Raw genomic sequence first — 21542 nt, forward strand, 5'->3', positions numbered from 1 at the left:
TCTTAACACAAAATTTGAAATCTAGACTTTTACATGCTCTTTAATATATTTATTGTTTATCAAATAGGCTCGATGATTTTTTACTTGCGTGGACGTTAGATGAAAATAAAATTTAATTAATTTAACGAAATATCAAGTGTCGTTAGTACGATAAGACAGCACTGGGGAACACAAAAACAAAAGAAAATTGATACGCGCAATTTCCACATTTAACATAACACCAGTGTATATTGTGTCACAACTGGGATACATAATATTACAATGGTGCATAATAAAATTCTATACATATTTTTGTTCTATCTAAAGTAAATAATATTTTTTTTAATCTTTTTTTTTTCCATCACCACGTTTTTCTCGCTCTGAGTCGAAGCGCGAGCTATTACTACGTTCGTGCATTGCAGACGCATATGTTGCACTGCGACTCTAAGTGCGATGTCGCGAAAAGACGGCAGAGAATAATGATGCCCAAAACACCGCCAATAACGCTGACATCGTGTACGCGTGAGCTCGCTTCGATCCAAAACGTCGAACGCTTAGATCTTGACTGCTTGCCATTAATCTTCTTTTATTTTTATCTTTAAACAAGCACGAAACTAAACCTCTTAAAAGCATGAATCAACTCTTAGTTTTTATCCTTGTAACGTATGATAGTTATCATTATTAATAATCATAATAATTCATATAAACATTATTTCTATTTATTCCTTGTTACATGTTCTTCTTAGCAATGTTGTGGGATGTATAGACCAAAGAAATTCCTTCTTCTTTCTTTATCTTTTCTTTTCTCTTTACACGTGTGTGTGTTTCGTCGGGAAATATGTTTTCTGCCTTTGAGGAAAAAATGAATCTGATTGTTTTTCCCCGGCGAGTCACTTGTGTATGTTACAGAGTATATATACATAATGTATATAAGCACGAAAGCAATATATATATTATACATATATATTTGTCCATCCCAAAGTGGATAAGTTCGCGATGATTCGCGTGTTCTCTTTTTCTTTGTATCTATGCTTATTTATTATCGCCCTCATCTCTTTTACTTTTTTTTTCCTCGAGAATATAACAAAGGTCTATGCATAAATGTAGGTAAATTCCGCACGGTATTTCATGTATAAGATGACCCTGCAATACACTGAAATTTTTCACTGTTCGTTACTTTAAATAGTAAATATGATATCTCTAACTGTATTTCTCAATGCTTATTTTATATATATTTATATATATATATATATTCATTATATATAATATGTATCTAAATTTCTACCGACTTGCGAACAACTTTCGCCGCACGCGGGTCACGCGTGACGCACACGCGTTAATAAATTTGTCATCCTCTTTATATAATGCCTATTTGATAGGTACTATTAATATTATACATAATTATATATTTAACGCAAACGCGACGGCGAGATGATCGGATGCGATTTTCTGTTCGTTCTTATATCGCTTTGCATGACCGAATCCGATTGAAATTTGTGAGATTCGATACACACACGCATAATCGTTCACCACGCTGCCACACTTATTTATCTCTCTTTACTTTAATCTTAACGGTAAATACGAAATATATGGCCTTACAGGATGATTGCTACAGTGATAAGTGTTCCTCTCTTCTCGAAAGATGGTACAAAAAGAATTATCTAAAAATAATTAAATTTAATAACGAAATTTAAAATGTGAAAAAATTTACTCTGGGTAACGCGTGAAATTCGACTTACATATATCAATTTTATCTTTTTATTTATCTGCAAGTTTACCGGGAAGATCCGGCATCAGTGGTATTCGTTTGCAATTGTTTATATCTCCTTAAACAAAATGCGACTGAGCCATATTGCACTCAATTGTAATAACTAAAACTAAAAATCATAGTGAAATAACGCTTAAGTAAACTTGGATATGTAAGCATTTATACAGTAAAGAAGAAAAATCCTGGAACGGCTGAATATCTCGGAAAGTATTCATTTTTTAGAAAAATCACCAAGATAGGTCGAATTTTTAAAATGGAAATCTCAATTTTTAAATGTTGTTCAGGGTCATGTACTTAATAACATTTGCCAAAATCAAGGCCTTTGAAAGTTCTTCCTCTTATTAGAAACAACCTCTAAAGGCCTGATTTTGACATATGATATCAAGAATATGACCTTGAACAACATTCGAAAGATTTTAATTATAAATTGGACATCTTAGATAATGTTAATGCCAGCAGTACTGTAACTTTCAAGCCTTATAACTTAAAACAGTACTTAATGAAAAAATATTTTTTTTTTCAAAAGAGATAAGTTACAAGAATATGTAATGAAAAATTGAAAGATGTAATGAAAAAATGCATACTTTCCGAAATATTTAGCCATTATAGAGCTTTTGCCCCTCACTGCATATCGCATTTTCAAGTCAAAATGCATTTTTTAGAATACAATTTTTTTGCTCTGTCCCAATATTATAATTTCACAATATTTTAATAATAATAAGATCTATACGCTTGCTATTTTCTTATACATCAATATATTTAGACAATAAACAATCAGTTTAGAACTTCAAAATCGTACGAGTGAATATATAAGTTTTTTCTTGTGAGAAATAAACTTCAAAAACATTTTAGCATTGATTACTATAACCGCAAACAAGCAATCACAGCAGATGCCAGATGCATATATATCATTTATTTGTTAATATTTTATATAAGGATTGTATATCTGTGCAAATATAAAAATACAATTCGAAATACCACTCCGGATCGAATGAAAGGTCTTATGAAAGCAATAATACACTTTCATACAAAAATTACATGGAAGTCAATTAATGCAACTAACAATGTACTTTTAAAGACTGATTAAAGACAGACAATTCATATAATTAACATTCACTCGGCTACGAAAATTTAGACAATTTATAAGATAATATTAATTTTATAATTTACCGTAATCCCCTAATGTTTCAGATGTTCACACATTCTATGTTTGATTATCTATGCGAATAACTATGAAATAGAAATGCAATTTTTCAGCATTATATTATTGCGTTAGAACAAAAATGCGCTTATTTATAAATTGCAAATTCAATAGTGTAAAAACAATCAATATTTACTCTTCAATTACAAAAAAATTATCCAAAACTAGCAGTCTTTAATAGTAATTTGTTAGTATTAATGCAAAATAAAGGTATGACTATAATTATGGCTAAACTTCACTACATTCGCCTTTGCATGAATAACCGTTTACATGTCATATCGACTATTCCATTTGATATTCCATATCAATATCGACTAAAATAAATTTACAAACAATGATTTTTTTACTAATTCGAATACATATTTTCACAGGAAAATATATATTCAAAGTCATTATTCAAACTCGTAAATATATTTTGCCCGACACCACTATACGTGTCACCGAAAACCAGGGTTGGCAAAAAGACCACCTTTTTTTTTGTTTCAACCTGGCCAGTGATTAAAACTGATTTTAACCAGTCAAAATGTATTTTTGCTTTTTAGAACTTTTTATTATTGCAAACTCATTAGAGGTTGCTTCATATACTTCGACAGTTTCCATTTTTTCCAACTTTAATTTTTTTTTCTTCCTACCTCTCTAAAAGCGCTGATATCTGTAGTACCAGTGCTCTCACGGTGTGCGTTACACAGCTAATCCCCAAAATTGTTAACAATGTATTAAATTTTAAATATAAAAAGCAAAAATTTAAAAATAATATTTTATCCTGCATTACTGTTATTAAGTTTTTTTAAGTTAATTCAGCCTAGAATTAATATAGAGATGAAAGAATAAAAATTAGATCAAAATAAGTTAGAAAATTTTATTGTATATTATATATAATATATTATGTAATAAGTTTAAACAAACATTTTTATTGCATATGTAAAAAATATAAACAATATACAAATAAAAAAATATTACTTTTTAGTTAAAATATATTTTATTCGTTTTAGTAATTTAGTACTGAAATGCAATGTTTTAAAAGTGCAAATTTACTTTAATCACTAAAAAAGAATAATTTAATAATTAAAAAATATTTTTTTTCTTATATTGTTTATATCCTTTATGTATGCGATAAGAAATGTTTTGTTTAAGCTTATTACGATATTCCAATCTAATGGCGCAACATCCCAAGTCGAGACCACGCCTATCTCTCATACATATGGTGCGCACGCAGGTTGCACACAGAGCCATACGGGATCTACAATTTAACTGCCGATTCCGACAGTTTTGAGAGGTTTTCTTGGCAATAGATACTCTTGGTGGTTTGCCAAACCACCGAAGAGGAGCTACGAGCGCGTGAAAATTTCTTGAATCTGCCTGGGATCGACTCCGAGATCTCTGGCATAGCAGTCTCGCGCTACCTACTATGCCACGCTCGTGCTCTATTTGATCTAATTTTTATTCTTTTATCTCAGTCTTAATTCTAGACCGAGTTAAAACTGTGTTAATAACAGTAATGCAGAATAAGTAGTAATAGTAGTAATGCAGGTGGGGCTATAACAGCCGCCTAGATCGTGACCGCCTAACGTGACCTAGATCTCTAAAGTTCCATTGTCAAATATAGAATAAAATATTATTTTTAAATTTTTTACCAGATGTTCAACATTGATTCTGATCGAAACGATTAAAACCACTGGTTAAAACAACACTATCCGATTCCTGCCAACCCTGCCGAAAACATTAATTGACGAATGCATAGACATACTTCTCACATGAAGATAACGTATAAACATAATCCGAGACATCATTGACATTATATAATTAGTGCCTCTTTTAAAATTATAAGATTATTAAAATATAACGAAGAATTATTACAAGTTCCTCATATAGTCATATAATTCTGATATACTAATATTCTTCTTGCACAAATTTGAAACAAATAATTATATGTTCGTTACCACAATCGACTTATCAAGTACAAGCATGAACGAAGCAAAACCAAACTTTGGATAATAATCGCCGTTGTCACAAAGAACAGTCAATGTTCTAATGCGTATTTTATACGCATATCACGAGCAATCTACATCGTCCTGAACAAAGTTCACTGCGAATTTTATGAAACAAAGATGGTCGCAGTTTTTTTTTCCATTTTTTTTTTGACATCACGAGCAGCACGTGAGCAGTACGTGAATCCCATTGAGTCAAATGGATAATAAATCCATTATAATTCAGGTCCTTAAGAAAATGATGAATGGCGTACAATCTTCACATTTCTTCGATGCAATCATATATTAAGTATACACAGCATGTATCATCTTCAAATGCTTCCTTTTTTCTCATTTCTTATTTTTAGTTTTTTTTTCGTCTGTTTTTTTTCTTCTCTCCCCCCCTTCCTCCTCTCTTTTTCATCTTATATGATCTAATACGATGTTAATACACCGGGCGGTGTCGGCACAACCACCGTGTGTTGCGGCACCACAGGCGGTGCCGGCGGTGCTAAGGGATGTCCGACTAGAACTGCTGCCGCTGCCGGTATCGGCAGTACACCGGATTGCGGTATAGCCGATGGTGTGCTAACTTGTGTCGGCGGGCCTTCAGCCGCGTGCTTGCGCAAATGTCGCAGCATATTGCCCTTCTCAACAAAGGTCTTCCCACAATCCGGACAACTGTGCGGCCGCTCGTCTGAATGCGAACGCCGATGCGAGACCAAGTGTCCTTTGCACATGAAATCTTTAGGGCACAGATCGCAGCGAAATGGTCTTTCGGCATTGCTGCCCTTATTGTGCGAGCGCATATGAAAGAGAAGATTGCCCTTCAATGGGAAACTCTTGCCACATTCTGTGCACACGAATGGACGTTCACCAGTATGGCAACGCATATGATTCACGAGATGTTCCTGTAACAGCAAATTAAGAAAAAGACATGACGAATGTTATCTATCTACGATTACAGAAATTTGATAAAAAGAAAGAGAGATGCGATTAAGACCTATTTTATGTCTATAAAAATATTATTATATTAAAAAAAAATCAATATTTTATTGTTAATAAATATTTCAAGACGGAATTTACTTTCTCTCTTTAAAAAAAGTCAAAGTGTACCTTTCTTGTGAATGGTTTGGAGCACACGTTGCAACAGTGTGAGGAATCTCCAGTATGTTGACGGAGATGGTTATTTAGATGTTCTTTCCTAGTGAACGTCCTTTGGCAAAACTCACACCTATGTGGAGATTCGCCAGTGTGGATGCGCACATGATTCGTTAAATGCTCCTTACGAGTAAATGACTTGGAGCAGAAGTGACATCGGTGTGGCGATTCGCCTGTGTGTTGACGCACGTGATTGGTCAAATGTTCCTTCCGCGTGAAGGATTTGGTGCAATACTGGCACTTGTGCGGTGACTCACCCGTGTGCTGCCTGACGTGATTCACCAGGTGATCCTTCCGCGTAAATGCTTTCGGACAGTATGAACAGCGGAAGGGCGTCTCCCCTGTACATATTTTACAAGCAAATTCGCAATGTTTGAGAAATATTCGTCACTCAGAATTCAGTAATCCTGCACAAGGCGAGTTTTACCTGACGCAACGCGCAGAGAAGGCACAATATCACATCAAATCGGATAAAAATTTCAATATAGTTAAAAAAAAAGTAAAAATCAAATTTACGTTTTAAATACATAAAATGTATATTTTTGTATATCGAAGTTAATATACAATATATACTCGTTCTAAAACTGGATAATGAAGATTATCTGCAAAGAACCAGTTAAAAAGTTGTTTGTCTCATTCTCTTTTAATAAATTAAAAACAAATTTCAGATTTTAATCTATCATCAACATAATTATTTAAGATCTGTCTAGTATCGCACAAATTATTGTATCTATTATTACAACTCACGGGAAATATTTTGTGTTATTTTATAGCCGGTATCGTGCCGTGTATTTACGTTACATCGAAGAAAAGTCAGCTTGTACAGTAATATACTACTAGTGTACTCTGGATATAATACTCTCTAATTTTGTATATCAAATACTGAAATACTATCACACTACTATGACTTTAAGCATGAAACTCTATTTCGCGATTTATTAAAAGCAAGTACGTGTCAATTTCTCTCTAGAATCTCACATCTATAATCTAATTGACATTCTATTTAACTATATTTGAACTAAAACGAAGTTCGAGACTTGTGCCACCCACGACAATGAGAAAGTTACAAGCTATGGAATTATTTACAAGTCTCCAACGGTATTAGATACAAAATTCGTTTGGCAACTTGGTCGGGTATGCGGAATAAAAGCTGTGAACATTTATAAATGAGTACTGTTCAAGTTAATAGGAGACATAGTAATGAGAGCGGTGTATTAGGCAGAACTGCAGCAAATGTTCCTGGGGAATTCGGTAATGAAGTAGAGTTTTGTGATATTCGGTTAGGTATAAACATGGTGTACAATGATGAGAGACGCGTGGCAACTGAGAATGAGTGAGTGAAACTTTATGGCGATCCCGTCTAAATAAAAAAATCAATTCTCATGCAAGTGTCCAATCCTCAGCTGAATGCGCCAACGTACACATACAGGGTGTCCCACTTCTAGTGGATCAATCGTTAACGATACTATCTTTTAAATAAAGACGACAGTTCTGATATTCAAATAAATGTCGAGATTTTCGAGTTACAAGCGAATAAGAATAAAGGATATTTTCTGTAATGTAAATTTTAGAATCTGAAATAAATAATTTCGCTTTTGTTATCTTTTGTACATATTTATTGGTTTAATTTTAAGTAGAGTGGTAATTGTCAAACTTACGTTTTTATTTCAGAGACACGTAACGATCTCATTACATATTTTATGTCAAAGAAAATCGAAGAGCTCAAGTCAAAGATCGCGCTGTTAAAGCCAGTGAATCCAGTAGAACTAAAACAGCCTGTGTGTAAAGCCAGATGTGTGAAACCGGAAGCGTGTGGAAAGATGCGTGTCTCGACTCGCGTTCGATCGAACCTAAATGCGCTGTTAGATTTTATACGAAGTGTGACTGACTATTCTCATAGAGTTCCTCTACAATATCGATCTCTTATTAACCTCTAAAGAAAAGAAAAAAAAAAAGAAAAAAAAGGTAAGATAAATTCTGAATTCTGTTTTCTCTCTCAATGCCATATATGTAAATATGTATATAAATAGGTCACGAAACACAACTACTTTTAATATAGATACTCTTAACAATGATTATATCGGTTGCCCGTGAAGTGAACATCTGCCAACCGCTCTCACCTGTGTGTTGGCGGATGTGGTTAACAAGGTGTTCCTTTCTGGTGAACGATTTGGAGCAGAAGCCGCATCGGTGTGGAGACTCACCCGTGTGCTGGCGAACGTGGTTCAGGAGATGTTCCTTTCGCGTGAACGTCTTCGAGCAGAAATCACAGCGGTGCGGCGTCTCGCCCGTATGCCACATTATGTGGTTCGTGAAGTGCTCCTTCCTCGTAAATGACTTACCTGCATATCGCAGCGTTGAACAGAAAAAAAGCATCGAAAACAGGTGCGCTTCATTAGATTGCAATACCAGAGGGAGGCGTTTTATTTTATATATCATAGACACACATCACAAATCGCTGATGATTGGGACGATTCCAAGACACGTGGTAGTTCGCAAATATCTTTCATTATATTAGTAATCCTCAGAAGACATACTTTTGGAGGACTGTGACTGTCATTCTTGACTTATACTCTATCAGATCAGAAACTAAAAGGTCGATCCGTTTATAAATAAAATAATATAAGATAGAAAAAGAAGCTTTACAAGTTTAAATTTTAACACTCTTGCAATGTAAAGGGGGCGTACAAAAACTAACGTACTTATCGAGTAATTTCCGTCAAATCACGTTAAGCCAAATCCTTCGAAAAATAAAACTGTAAATTTTCATGTACGAAGATTAGTCCAAAAGTAAATTTCTCTATTTTAGAAAAAAACAGAAAGACAAAGTTTGAAGAAAAGTTTAAGTTTTTTGAAGAAATTGTTTCTAATTCATTATATTCTGATCGGTCTAATTCATTATCTCCGTGTATATGCAGTTTGTTTCATCTGAATAAGCAAAAGATAATATTATTGATTTTAAACAAAAATAATGGCATGTATATACTTGGTAATATTCGGTAGGGAAGACTGAAGCTTGTTGGCACAGTTTTCACAATTTCGACATTAGATTTTTTAAACAATTAATTATTACGCTTAAAATATAATACTAATATGATTGAGAGAACCTTTCTCTACATTTTCAGTAATGGTTCTATAAACTGTATAATTTCTTTGCAATAAATTAAATACGAACATGCTGCATTGTAGTAACTGATATAAAATAAATTAGTTACATGTTACGGTATAAGTTGTCTATAAAATAAACTTCGTACTAAATTAACAAAAACGTAGTAGAAAAGTAATAAAAATAAAAATCAGGTAGTAGATGTGTACTTCTTAAAGTAAAAGTATTTTTCAAAGTTATTTCGTAATGATTAAATAGCAAAATGTTGTTGCAGAAATACAAATATAAATATTATTTTAGTTCTGATTTTAATATAGAGATATTAAATATGAAGTATATTTTGTTAGATTTAAATTGTAATGGAATATTTATACGTGCGGTACAGTAAGTTAATCTAACCTTTTCTTATACACAAGTCAACGGACCCCATCCCTGCACACGTCTGATTTGTCATTTTATTTATAATAAATTAAGAATCTCCTGATTTCTTTTGTTCCAAATCCACGGATTCGAAAGAGGCTGCGGACAATCAAAGGAATAGAGAACAGGAAACGAAGACCAAAAGTTTCAACCTATCAGAAAATATATTGGGTCATCTAAAAAGTATCCGCGGTTTTTTGTCACTAGATGTATGTTGATGGTCATATATTTTAGATGACCCAATATATTCCACAGTATATGATTTTTGATAAGTTGAAATTTATATTATGTTTTGTGTTCTGTTTCTTTTTCTTTGACAGTGCGCAGCCCCGAAGTCTCGCGAAACGCGTGCGCTCCGAAAAAATGAAAATTGAACAATAGTTTAGTGCGCAGGTTTCCCTCATTTTGAAAAACAAAACGTCGGACCGATCAACGCGCGCTTGTATGTATACACGTGTCACGTGACATGTATAGATCGGCGCGCATGCTTGCGACCCCGTTCGAACAAAAATACAAATTTCGAATTCGCAATACTTTATGGTGAACACGCGACAGAATCTTTACTTGATTCATCTGCAATTGCGTGAGGCACAAGTGTGATCAACGCAAAACGTAATTGACTGATTTGGCATGCATCTGACAATTCGTACTATATAATCTTGAAACATTACATTTTGCAGCCAAATATCCGATTCGCTACAACATTCGTTACAACAAAGAACGCATGAAATCGACAGACTTCGCCGTGTATGATACAAAAAAAAAAAGAGAGAGTTGAACATTTTTTTTTCCCCAACACAATTCAACGATATATGACACTTTGCGGACATTTATCGTAATTTTGATTCGGACGTAAGAAAATCGCATTGTGCAATCAAGCTCGATTTCCGACGCTGCACAAGAAAATTATAAGAATCAACGATTTACCGAAGACGGAATTAATTCCGTCGTATCGCCGATAAAAATGGCACACGCAAAACGTGACGTATCGGAGAAGCGGCTCGGGTGGTCGAACATGCGAGCGAGCGAATTAAATGACAAGGTGTTAGAGAAGCAGCAGGAAAAATCTCGTACAAACCGCTTAAATTTACGAAATAGCAAGTCATGCCATCACAGTTCATGATCAGACGTTGAATGAGAAATAAAGGGCCTCTTATAGAGAACCGACCGGCAGGTTGGAGTCTCGCACGATTCCCGAGGACTGAGGAAGGAAGAAAGGGGTTTTCCCCCGTCGGCAGTCGGGCGAGCGAGCGGACGAGGGCAAGCGCACCGACGCGACGCGACGCGACGCGACGCGACGCAGCGCGGCGCGACGCGATGCGACGCAACGCGACGCGGCTCTCTAAGGTTAGAGGGGCGCCTCCTCGCCTCCGTGAAGGAATGCGCACGACTTGCACTCCGCGGTCGGCCGACCGACCGACCGGGCGAGGAAGGGGCGGGCGGTTTACTCACGATGCGCGATCAATTCTCGCGAATTTTATTTCACCGCCGCGGCAGAGGCAGCGGCTGCGGGCTGCACGCACACATACGTGTGTACGTGTGTACACATATATACGTCACGTGCGCGGTGCGCATTCGACATCCCGGTCCGCGTCCACGTCCACGTCCGCGTCACATCAATTTTACCGAATGCGCGCTCGACTTGAGAGTGAGTGAGTGAGTGTGAGTGTGTGTGTGTGTGTGAGAGAGAGAGAGAGAGAGACTTGTCAAATCTCATCGATCGCGTGACGTCTACCACCGACGCCGGATCATGGCAGTGTCGATTTCTCTATTCCTTTTTTCGATTTTTTTTCTTTTACACCTCGGGAATATCGCATATTCGACAAATGCATGTTCAAGATAAGTTCAAAAAATTTCAGAGATGTACAACTTTCCTCGATGCTTACACCAAATGATCAAATCTGATAGATTGTGTATCTCTAAATAGAATATTGTTTTATTAATTAATATTGGTAGAGATGCATTCAAATATTGACAGTTTGGGATTGCAAAAAAATATATATATATATATACAGTAATAAAAGAAATATTAGTACTTCGAAGCTTACAATGCGTTCTCTGAAAAAATGTACACACTGTATCAGTTTTTCAACGCAAACGTAAATTAAAAAGCGTAAATTAAAAATCCTTTTCATGCCTGTATGTGAAAATTGTAGCAACTATATTTATTATACTAAAATTAGTATATAGATTTGTTCTTTTTCGAAGAATTCTAAACTAGTTCTGAAATAATACAATAAGTTAGAGTAAAACAAATTTTATAGCTGTCTCTAACTTATTGCACTTGTTCTTGGATGGAACAAGAATAGACCTTTATGGCTTTAAAAGTTAGAATTAAAGAATTATTTTTATTTAATTCAAGTTGCTTGAATTCCCCTCTTAAAAATCCTACGTTTTCTGACATAACATTAGTAAGATTGGAAAGCACCTAGTTATTTGTAACTGAGTTACAGTTACACTGAAAAAAAATTGCTGAATTTTAATAAATATTTGTTTCGATAGTACTAAATATTTACAGTAAATAAACATATTTATTTAAAAATATGTTTACATTTAGTACATATTTCGTTAGTATTATTGAAACAAATATTTATTAAAATTTAGTAATTTTTTTTTCTGTGCAAAGTTACTTTTTTCAGTAACTTTAACTTACCTTCGTTTTTTTTTCAGCTGTAACTTTAACTTAGCTTAATTACATTTCTTTTAATAACAAGTAACTAATTTAAGTTATCTTTACAGTTACTTTACACATTTTTAATTTATTTGCCAATTTAATGTGATTGGTTAGAATCTGAATAATTGCGTTACTGTCGCTATTTATTGTGTAAAAATAAAATAAAGGCTGCATTTAGAATGAACCGTAATTTAATTTTGAAATAATTTTTTTTGTAATAAAAAATTTCTTATTTGCCACTTTAATAATTAAAGATAGATTATATTATGGAATACAAATATATTTTGTTAGATAATATTATTAAATAATATCATACTTACCTTGTAATGCTTCAATTTTAAATCTGTATTAATCATATCTTATTAAATTCATCTTTCGTAATAAAACTTGGCAATAACATTCTATCGATAATCAATATGCATTCAGCAGAAAAAACAGCTTTAAAACTATTGTAAAATTCTTGAATATGATTGGTTTATACATTTAGAGCCATAAGAACCAATTACATTAAAGAATTTTATAATAGTCGCAAAACTGTTTTCTCTGTTAAACGCAAGCCATTGATTATTGCTTTTCATACCGTGAAATAATTCACAATCAATTTGATAAATTGCTAACTTTACGTCGTAAATATATTAAGCCATTACCTAAGCCTTAAACTTTGAGTTTGAAATCATAAGAAATTAACCATTCAACAAAATTTGAGAAGAATATGATTGGTCAATTTCTTATAGTTTAAGATTTAAAACTTAAGTAACAGCTTATTATAGAAAGTTTATTACATTCATGATGAAACGAAAACCAAATATTAACACATATCTGAATAAAGAATAAATAAGTAAATACAAGATGGCAAGCGCAAAGATCTGTGCAATAATATAGTCAAACGTTATTAATAATGTTAAAAAATATTGGATTATCTAGTTTCATTTCAACTGTAATATAAATGATTATAAAGATAATATCTGTATTTTGATTTTAAAAAATGTCAAATATAAGAATCGAGAAAAGTCAAAATATTATTTTTTCAACATGCCAACAATTTGAATGTATATTATCACATTGCAATTGCTAGGTTATTATTCTTTCGATTTATTTTTATTTAAATTTCCTAAAATATATTTTCAATTAAAAAATATATTATCTCGGGGGAAGTTTAGAGAAAGATCATCAATCACGTTAATTGAGAAAAGGAATCCACATAAATCTTATGGAAATTGGATTTCAATGGAATTGGCTGAAAATTTAATATGTTGTAGATCTTGTCCTGATGAAAAGTTTTCACAAGAGCACGACCTCCTATATGAACCGCTTGACCTCTATGAGACTACTTTTCGAAAAACTAGCTAATATCACAATATCTTATTTTCAATAAGTATGGTGTATTTCTATGTCAATATTTGCACTTTATATGAATTTGTACTTTATATTTTGCGATATTAACCAATTTTTGAAAAATGCTTCGTAGAGGTCAAATGTGGTTTATTGTAGATCGTGCCTGTGAAGACTTTTCATCAAGGACAAGATCTACAACATATCAAATTTTTAGCCAATTCCATCGAAATCTAATTTCCATAAGATTTGTGCGGGGTCCTTTCTGGAATCGTCCCATCAAACATCGTAATTTGCTTCGTTACTCATATTTTATATCACAGCATAAATCTTCCTTTTTCATTTGGATTAATTTCCAAATTTTCATTTAAATTACGAATAAGAAAATATGAAAATTATATCACTTACCACATATTTCACAACGAAACGGTGTGTCGTTTGTATGTGAGCGCATGTGGTTAGCGAGATGCTCTTTGCGTGTATACTTCTTGCCGCAAGCTTGACAATGATGAGGAGTTTCTCCTGTATGCCACATAACATGGTTCATAAAGTGTTCTTTGCGAGTAAAGCTCTTCTTGCAAATATCACATCGATGTGGGGTCTCACCAGTGTGTTTGCGAACATGATTTACCATATGTTCTTTTCGAGTAAATGTCTTCGAACAGTATTGGCATCTGCAAGAATCATGTCATGATATTCTTTTCTGTTATCTCGAAAACTATGTACTTAACCTTAGTATCCATGGATGATTTTCAATACTATCAGCATATAATATCAGTTAAAAAAATTTTAAATAATTTTTAGTTTAAGATTTTTAAGATATAGCATGTAATTTTTAAAATATAGCATTTCTTTCTGAATAATTTGGGCGACAAGTGATGAGCAGGCAAATATTTCCATTAGAATTTGATGATCAAGAAATGTTATTAAAGATATTGGATACAAAAAAATGCTAAGCAACTGCTAGATTCTAATGTGTAAAATTGATTTAAAGTAATCTAAAAAACAAAAATTAAATGTACATTTTGTTTTCTAATTTTAAAACTTCACTATATATTGGGAAAAAATATTTTTCTTACATCTCAAAAACCGGATCTAAGGGAAATATTTCAATGAAAGATTTAGATTCAGCGTCAAAAATTATTCTAAAGTCTTCATATATTTACACAAAGCGTTTTACAAACTAATGTAATTATTAATTTTATTCTTGAGAAGTCATTGCATGTACTATATTTATTCAATAATCTTGATTATCATATTTGACATCTGAATAAATCATGAGTGATTAAAGACTTACCTATACGGCGTCTCGCCAGTATGACATCTTGTATGGTTATCCAAATGCTCTTTGCGCGCAAAACTCTTACCGCAGACCGTACAATTGTATGGTTTATCGGTAGCATGTCTCTTCATATGACGTTCTAGTGAAGGCGCATTCGCAAAGACGTGAAAGCAAACAGTACAGGTAAACATGGATCCACCCAGATGACATTTGCCGTGACGTGTCAAATCATTCGCATTCGAGAACGCTTTGCCGCATACCTGAAATCATCACACATTCAATATTGATCTGTATATGCATTTTGAATGAATCGTTAGACACATAAAAGATTCATCGCATACCTGACATGTGAATGGTTTCCTCTCAGTATGATATCTGCGATGTACAATGAGTTGATAACGAAATTGGAAGATCTTTCCGCATATCTCACAAGCGTGGCTGCCTACCGACACGGGCGATGCGCTCGGGCCCGGTGTCGCTTCGCCGTCACTTGACTTTATGTCAAATTTGTTCAATTGGACCTGCTGCACGATTGGCGTGCCATTTTGTATCGTGGTAACTGTTTGCGTAGGCACAGTGCTACCTACTAAAGTCGTTCCAGCTGCAATTTCGCTCTGCAGCTTTCCAAAAACTTCATGATACGCCAAGAGTTGATTAATATCTTCAACATTAACCTGCGAAGAGAACAAATGCAATATTCTCAATATTTTTAGATACAAACATTATTAAAATGGTTTCCACAATATCATGTACCTTGTACATATTTTGTACCATTTCGACGCCAAGAGTCTTAGCTAAATCTTGCTCGTTTCCTGCGCTAATTTTGACAACCGATCCATCTGCTGTCCTCACATCCATCATGTGCCCTCCAGGTTTCAAGTCAGGGACTTGAAATCTATAGAAATATCATTGTTATATTTATCTAATATCAATAAAGATTAAAAATTAAACGTTTTTGCACATACTGGGTCATATTCAATTGCCGCAATTCCTTCTCTTTTTCGGGTTTCTCGGAGTTGTTCTGGTTTCCCCCCTCGGTGGTGGAGTTACCGCTGATGTTGACTCCAATCTGCTGTTGCTGCTGTTGCTGCTGCTGCTGCTGCTGTTGCATCAAGCTCTGTTGAAGATCTTGGGGTGGTTGTAATTGCAGATCGCATTGAACTTGACAATGAACCTGATTATCGCTGCAGCGCTCGGTGGTGCAACTACCGCCTTCATCCTTGACTTTGTTGTCGTCTCGTTGCGCGTTCTGGCCATGCGCCGTTGGCCCATTGTTCTGAGTGTTCTGATGATTCGGGATTTGATGATGAGACTGCTGCTGCTGCTGCTGTTGCTGCGGCGGTTGCTGCTGTTGCTGCTGGTGCAGCTGCTGCTGTGCTTGCGCCTGCATTTGTTGCATTTGTGCATGTGCAGCCAGATGACTAACACTCGCTGGTAGATGTGCGCCGTCTAAATTAAGGCCGGGGAGGGACACAGGAATCTGCCAAACATATACAAAAATATTTATGTAATATAATACTTAAAATATATATTTATAATTACATATATAACTATATGATACACTTTACTTGTGCGATAAGAATCAAGAATTTTAAATAAGTAGTTTATATAGAATTATATTTGTCTGAATCTTTTGATATATTAAAATATGTAATCTTTCAAGCATTCTCCACTAAACGCTTTCTAAACGCAAATATGTAGTAAATAATTAATAAATCTAATCTGCATATGCATATAACTATGGACAATAAGTAAATTAATATTAAAAAGCTTCCGTACGCGCGCAAAGTGACAAACTGTACAAAATGGAATATAATAAAATAAAATTTCTTGTAAAATAACAAAAGAGACGAAAATTAAGGGAAACATAAGTGCTAATATTCGAGCACTTTTCAACAACCGTTATAATTGTCACCTACAGTGCGTCGTCTACTCACACGCATCTCCATAAAAAAAAAAACAAAAAAAAAAGGCGCGTGTTATCGCAACTCCTGCAAAAGCATAAATCTAACTACTCCAGATCGGAGTAACCTGTAAGCCGCATTCAGATTGTTGTCGTAACACAAAACACGTGCCGCTACACATTAACAAACCTGTGGATTCGACTGCAGAGAACTGTGGTGGCTGCTGCTGCTGCTAACTGAAGGCTGATGATGATGCGCGGCTGTTGACTGTTGTTGATGGTGCGAGCTGGAAGTCAACGCCATTTCCTGGTTCAGTGAAGAGGCTGGCTCTTTGGAGGATGATGTCTCCCCACCGCCACCACTCCTATGCGAGGAGTTGTGGTGGGAATGGTGATAGACCGAAACTTGAGGTAGCGGTCCGGGAGAAAACAGATTGGTGAGGACCCAATACTTAGCTACCGAGGAGGCTACCGAGGAGGCTAACGCTACGGCAGTACCTACACGCAGGTCCGCGGATGAATGGGGAGTACTCCCTACATTGCCAAGACTCGCGGTCGCAGTAGCCAAACCACCTGGGTATGAAGGACGACCACTTTGACCCGCGTTTACATCCTACCGATATACATTCAAACATTTGTACAACATTGATAGAGCATGCAGCGGCATGCACCAGGCTGAAATCCAATCGACAAATGCGTCACTTTTGACACCTCTCTCTCTCTCTCTCTCTCTCTCTCTCTCTCTCTCTCTCTCTCTCTCTCTCTCTCTCTCTCTCTCTCCCTTCCTCTCTCACTCCCTCTCCCCCTTTTCTCTCACTCTCTCTTTCTCTCTTCTCCCTCTCCCCCTCTCATAACAGGAAGGACATCGATATTCGTTATCAATGAATTTACTCTACGAAGTGGTCTTTCTATTGTATATTATATAGAGAATGTGAATCTTGAGGCAAACGCTGTATATCCACACCTATGTCAGACCGAACGATGTAATCGTAAAGGCGCATTACATTTTCGAACTTAAATACATGCAATCTGTTAGAGCTTAATATGTTAAAATATAAAGACAACGGGAGAAGCAAAATATTAGAATTACAAGAGTAGAGAAGAAAGCATAAGCAATTTTATATGTAATGTATGTACGCTACAAGCATTTCTAACTTAAGGATACTATAAATTACAGCAATTTAACTTGTGTATTCTCTAAATTTCTTGAAATGGAATCTTATTCCAAAAGAGTCAAGATACTATCGCTATTGAAAGAGTAAAAATTTGCACTCTTGAATAAGAATGGCAGATTTTCATTCTTTTGAAGTGAGATCCACTCCAAAAAAAAAAGTTAGATTTCTTTCCTTTGGAATGATTCGCTCAAAAAAAAAAAAAAAGTAAAAAAAAAGTAAAAATCCTTATTCGAAGTAAAAATTCTTATTCAAGAGTGCAAATTTTTGACTCCTATTCAAAGTGGCAGTATTTTAACTCTTTTGGAATCAGATTTTATTCCAAGAAATTTAAAGAGTAATCATATAAAGTTAAAATACCTAATACTCTAAAGGCATTTATCATAGATAAAATAATTGTAAGTAAAATAAAATGTAAATGAAACATTGTGTTGAAACAATAACCAAACAATAACCAAACGTCATATATGAACTTGAATTCTATGAAAATTTGTAAAATTATAAATCTAATCTCTGGCACAATTCATTCCAGCACGCAGACTAAAAGTGAACAATCCGTAAATTAATAAAGCTCATTATACAAATGTCTCAATATCTAAAGTCAGCACAAGTGCATTTGTGTAATCGTAATTTGCGCATTTGTAGTTTGGTGTATAGCCTGTTTTGCGACTGGAAGGTATCTCACCTCTTGTTGTGCCTGCGTAGTCGCTGGCAATGCATGCTGCTCACTATTCATCTTCGTTCACTGAAGAATATTAATTAAACGTGTCTGACATACTTCATTTTTCATCCTGCAAAATGCATTATGTAAGGTTAGTCTCGAGGATCGCTCCATTACTTGCTAAGTCAAAAATACTACTAACGAGTAACGGATAAACAAACACACACACGTTATTCGCAGCAGCCAAGAATCGAGGTGAGACGAAGGAGCCGATTGAGGAATCTGGGAGAATCTCAGACGAGTGAATACGTTGGCCTTTTAACACAGGCTTAATTAACGTGCGAAAGCGGAGTGCGCGTTAATTAAATATAACGTATAATGCGCAACGGCAAACGTACTGGATTTGTAACGACTTTTCGTTGTGTAATATCGATTCACAACGATATCATGAAAAATGCGCACCATATTGCTATCGTGGGAACAAATGCTTTGGTCCTTGCACGATTTGCGGCTTTAAAGTATAGTACGTCTAATAACAGAGCGCGGTTTCGTGCCATGTACGTGACTTTTTCTCGACAAAGTTCTATATCATCGCGATTACCGATATGCGGCAGCCGTTGCGTCATTCGAAATCTGGCGAAACGTGCTATCGTCCGTTTAACCTCGAAAAGTCAGCCGTTGCCACGAAGGCGACGGGCGAACCGCGAACGAGTAATCGTTCACGATCGCGTCCGAATCCGAGTCCGCGTAAACATTCGCGTGAAGCGAGCGAGGGCGGGAAGACGCCATTCGCGATGACGACGACGATGACGAGCGAGAAGGAACGCCGCGTAGATGTACTACGATTACATTTTAACCTCGCGGCGCTCTTCTCTCGACTTCGCTCGTCGCTCTGATCGCTCGGCCGCGAGCGAGAAAGAGTGAGTCATCCTTTGGTACGCCGTACGCGCCACAACCAAACGATGGACTCGACGTTCCTTTTAGCCGCCGCTCTCTCGTATCTTTCCATCTCTCTCTATTCCTCTCCCATTTTTTTTTCCACGCTCGAAACAAAATTCTACCCCGAGAACGCCCTTAGCCACGAGAACAACAAGGGGGAAGAGACGAGAGTGACGAGACACGAAAGACGCGGGATCCGGAATGGACGGATCTCTTTAATGGCGCGGCCGCCGAAGCAGCCGTGGCCGCGACGAAGAAAGGAACGGGCGCGTACCAACGACCGCGACGACCATCGGCGTGCCATCGGCGAACATCCCTCATCGGGTATCGTTCACCGATGTACATCGCGCACGTCGTAGTCGTCAACGGTTGGCTTTGGCGCGTTCGCTCCTTCGTACACAGAGTCACAGAGAGCAACGGGGACAAGGGGCCAACAAGATGGACGTGCTACGCGGACTCGGGGCGAGGGGGATACGAAGTCGGACAGACGCGCGGCGCGGAGCGGCGCGCCGCGGCGCAACGCAATACAGTTCGGCGTACCCGGGTATCCCGGCTACCTAATGGATATACGCGGGCAAATTACAACTCACGTGGTGCGCGGTGCCGTCGGCGGTTCTCGCATCTCGTTCTCCGTCGGCCTGGAGCCGCCTCCTCCTCGCCTCCTCTGCCACAAGTCTCACGCACACACACGCGCGCGCTGACGGGGGAGAGACGCGCGCCCGTCCCGATCCAGGGAACGCGCGGGGAGGGGCAGGGCTAGCGGTGGAGAGGGGCAAGGGGAGCCGTCGGAGATTAAGGGTGGTGGGGAGCCCGCACAGGCCGTTTCATCGCCCTCATCGCCTCGTTCCTCCTCGTTCCTCCTCGTTCCTCCTCGTTCGGTTCGTTCCTCAAATCCTCACGTTCCTTCGTTTCGCGCTGCTGACTGCCTGCCTACCTGCCTCTCCCGGCGTCTCACCTCGCCACTGGCACCCACAAACAAATATCCGATAATGGCCACGCGCCCTCGCCTACCGTCTCTTTGACTACCGCGACGGTCAGCCCGACAAAGCCGGGACGCGGGACGATCGCTTTCGGTTGTCACGGACGCCAAGTCGCACGAGAATTTCACGGGAATGTCGCCCCAGCGGGGTCTACGTGCTCTCGCGGTTAACAGAAAATACGACGACTGTCATGGCGGCCCCTCGCCCACCCCGCAGGAACTTACGCGCGTGGGGCATCGCCGAGTAGACGGTCGCGGGACCGGTCCGTTAGGCGACTTTCGCCCGACGGGGGGGCCCGGCGGTGCCGAAAAAGAAATTATGCGGCCTGTTTTCCGACGAAATCTTGCACGGTCCGCTCGCATTCCTTCAGGTAAATGCGCCAGTTGGCCCCTTCCCGTCTCGCCTAAGTTGCGCGCGCAGCTACCAGTCACGCGCTTGCCTCGCTCGCTTCCGGTGGCGGGAAAATCACACGATTACGAAAGCACGTAAAGTCTCTCTTCTTTTACTATTCGCACAATTTTACACAAAACTCAAGTCCGCTTTATATTTCCTGATGTTTTGTGTTGCTAATTTTCAATTCTTGATTTTCAATTCGATGTTCCGAATTTCTAGAATTTTAATTCTTAAAAATTTCTAAAATTTTGGGAAATTCTCAGAATTTTAAATATCACCTCCTATAATCTTCTTGATGATAAACCTTTCTTTTTAAATAAATTTTTAGATTTTTTAATAGCGCGACTTCTAGATCATATTCTCCGGATATTTTTGAAATAATTAAATTTTTGTCGGTATTTATAAGATAATGTTAATTATATACGTTAGTAAAGTTAGGGAAGTGTGTGTGTGTGTGTGTGTGTGTGAGACAGCTCTTACTTTACTAACGTATATAATTATTATCTAACAAATACCGATAATAATTTTACCGATTAATAGTATTCGTTATTATCCACATTTACGATATTAATTAATTATTGAAAAGAATTTTAATTCTTAAAGA

The 21542-nt window shown here is 36.8% G+C and overlaps 1 protein-coding gene across 12 annotated transcripts; it reads right to left on the minus strand.

The window, feature by feature from the left end:
- Positions 1-200: 200 nt before the first annotated feature.
- Positions 201-20735, minus strand: LOC105148399 (uncharacterized). 12 transcript variants are annotated; one of them, XM_087410185.1, is made up of 12 exons: positions 20156-20735; positions 18651-18756; positions 16984-17406; positions 15856-16370; positions 15644-15785; positions 15232-15564; positions 14906-15150; positions 14017-14282; positions 8281-8418; positions 6334-6417; positions 6032-6249; positions 201-5826 (listed from the first exon to the last, which is right to left on the minus strand). In XM_087410185.1, the coding sequence occupies exons 2-12, from the start codon at positions 18699-18701 to the stop codon at positions 5350-5352; spliced, it is 2892 nt and encodes a 963-aa protein (XP_087266311.1). In that variant the 5' UTR covers positions 18702-18756; positions 20156-20735; the 3' UTR covers positions 201-5349. The 12 variants fall into 12 exon arrangements, with proteins under 12 accessions (XP_087266311.1, XP_087266310.1, XP_011058425.1 ...); XM_087410184.1 differs by having other exon boundaries at positions 8197-8418; XM_011060123.2 differs by having other exon boundaries at positions 6032-6417.
- Positions 20736-21542: the final 807 nt, after the last annotated feature.

This window comes from Acromyrmex echinatior, chromosome 10 (genome assembly GCF_024713525.1).
Source record: "Acromyrmex echinatior isolate Ae372 chromosome 10, ASM2471352v2, whole genome shotgun sequence".
In the NCBI taxonomy this organism is placed as follows: Eukaryota; Metazoa; Arthropoda; class Insecta; order Hymenoptera; family Formicidae; genus Acromyrmex; species Acromyrmex echinatior.

Bases quoted from the DNA above. Each gene is read 5' to 3' on its own strand.
- LOC105148399 (XM_087410183.1), bottom strand. From the start codon at position 18,701: ATGAATAGTGAGCAGCATGCATTGCCAGCGACTACGCAGGCACAACAA. The intron at 6,418-8,196 runs GTGAGAGCGGTT...AAATATGTACAG, and splicing joins CCACATCCGCCAACACACAG to GGGAGACGCCCTTCCGCTGT. The intron at 5,827-6,031 runs GTACACTTTGAC...TTGCTGTTACAG, and splicing joins CCAAACCATTCACAAGAAAG to GAACATCTCGTGAATCATAT.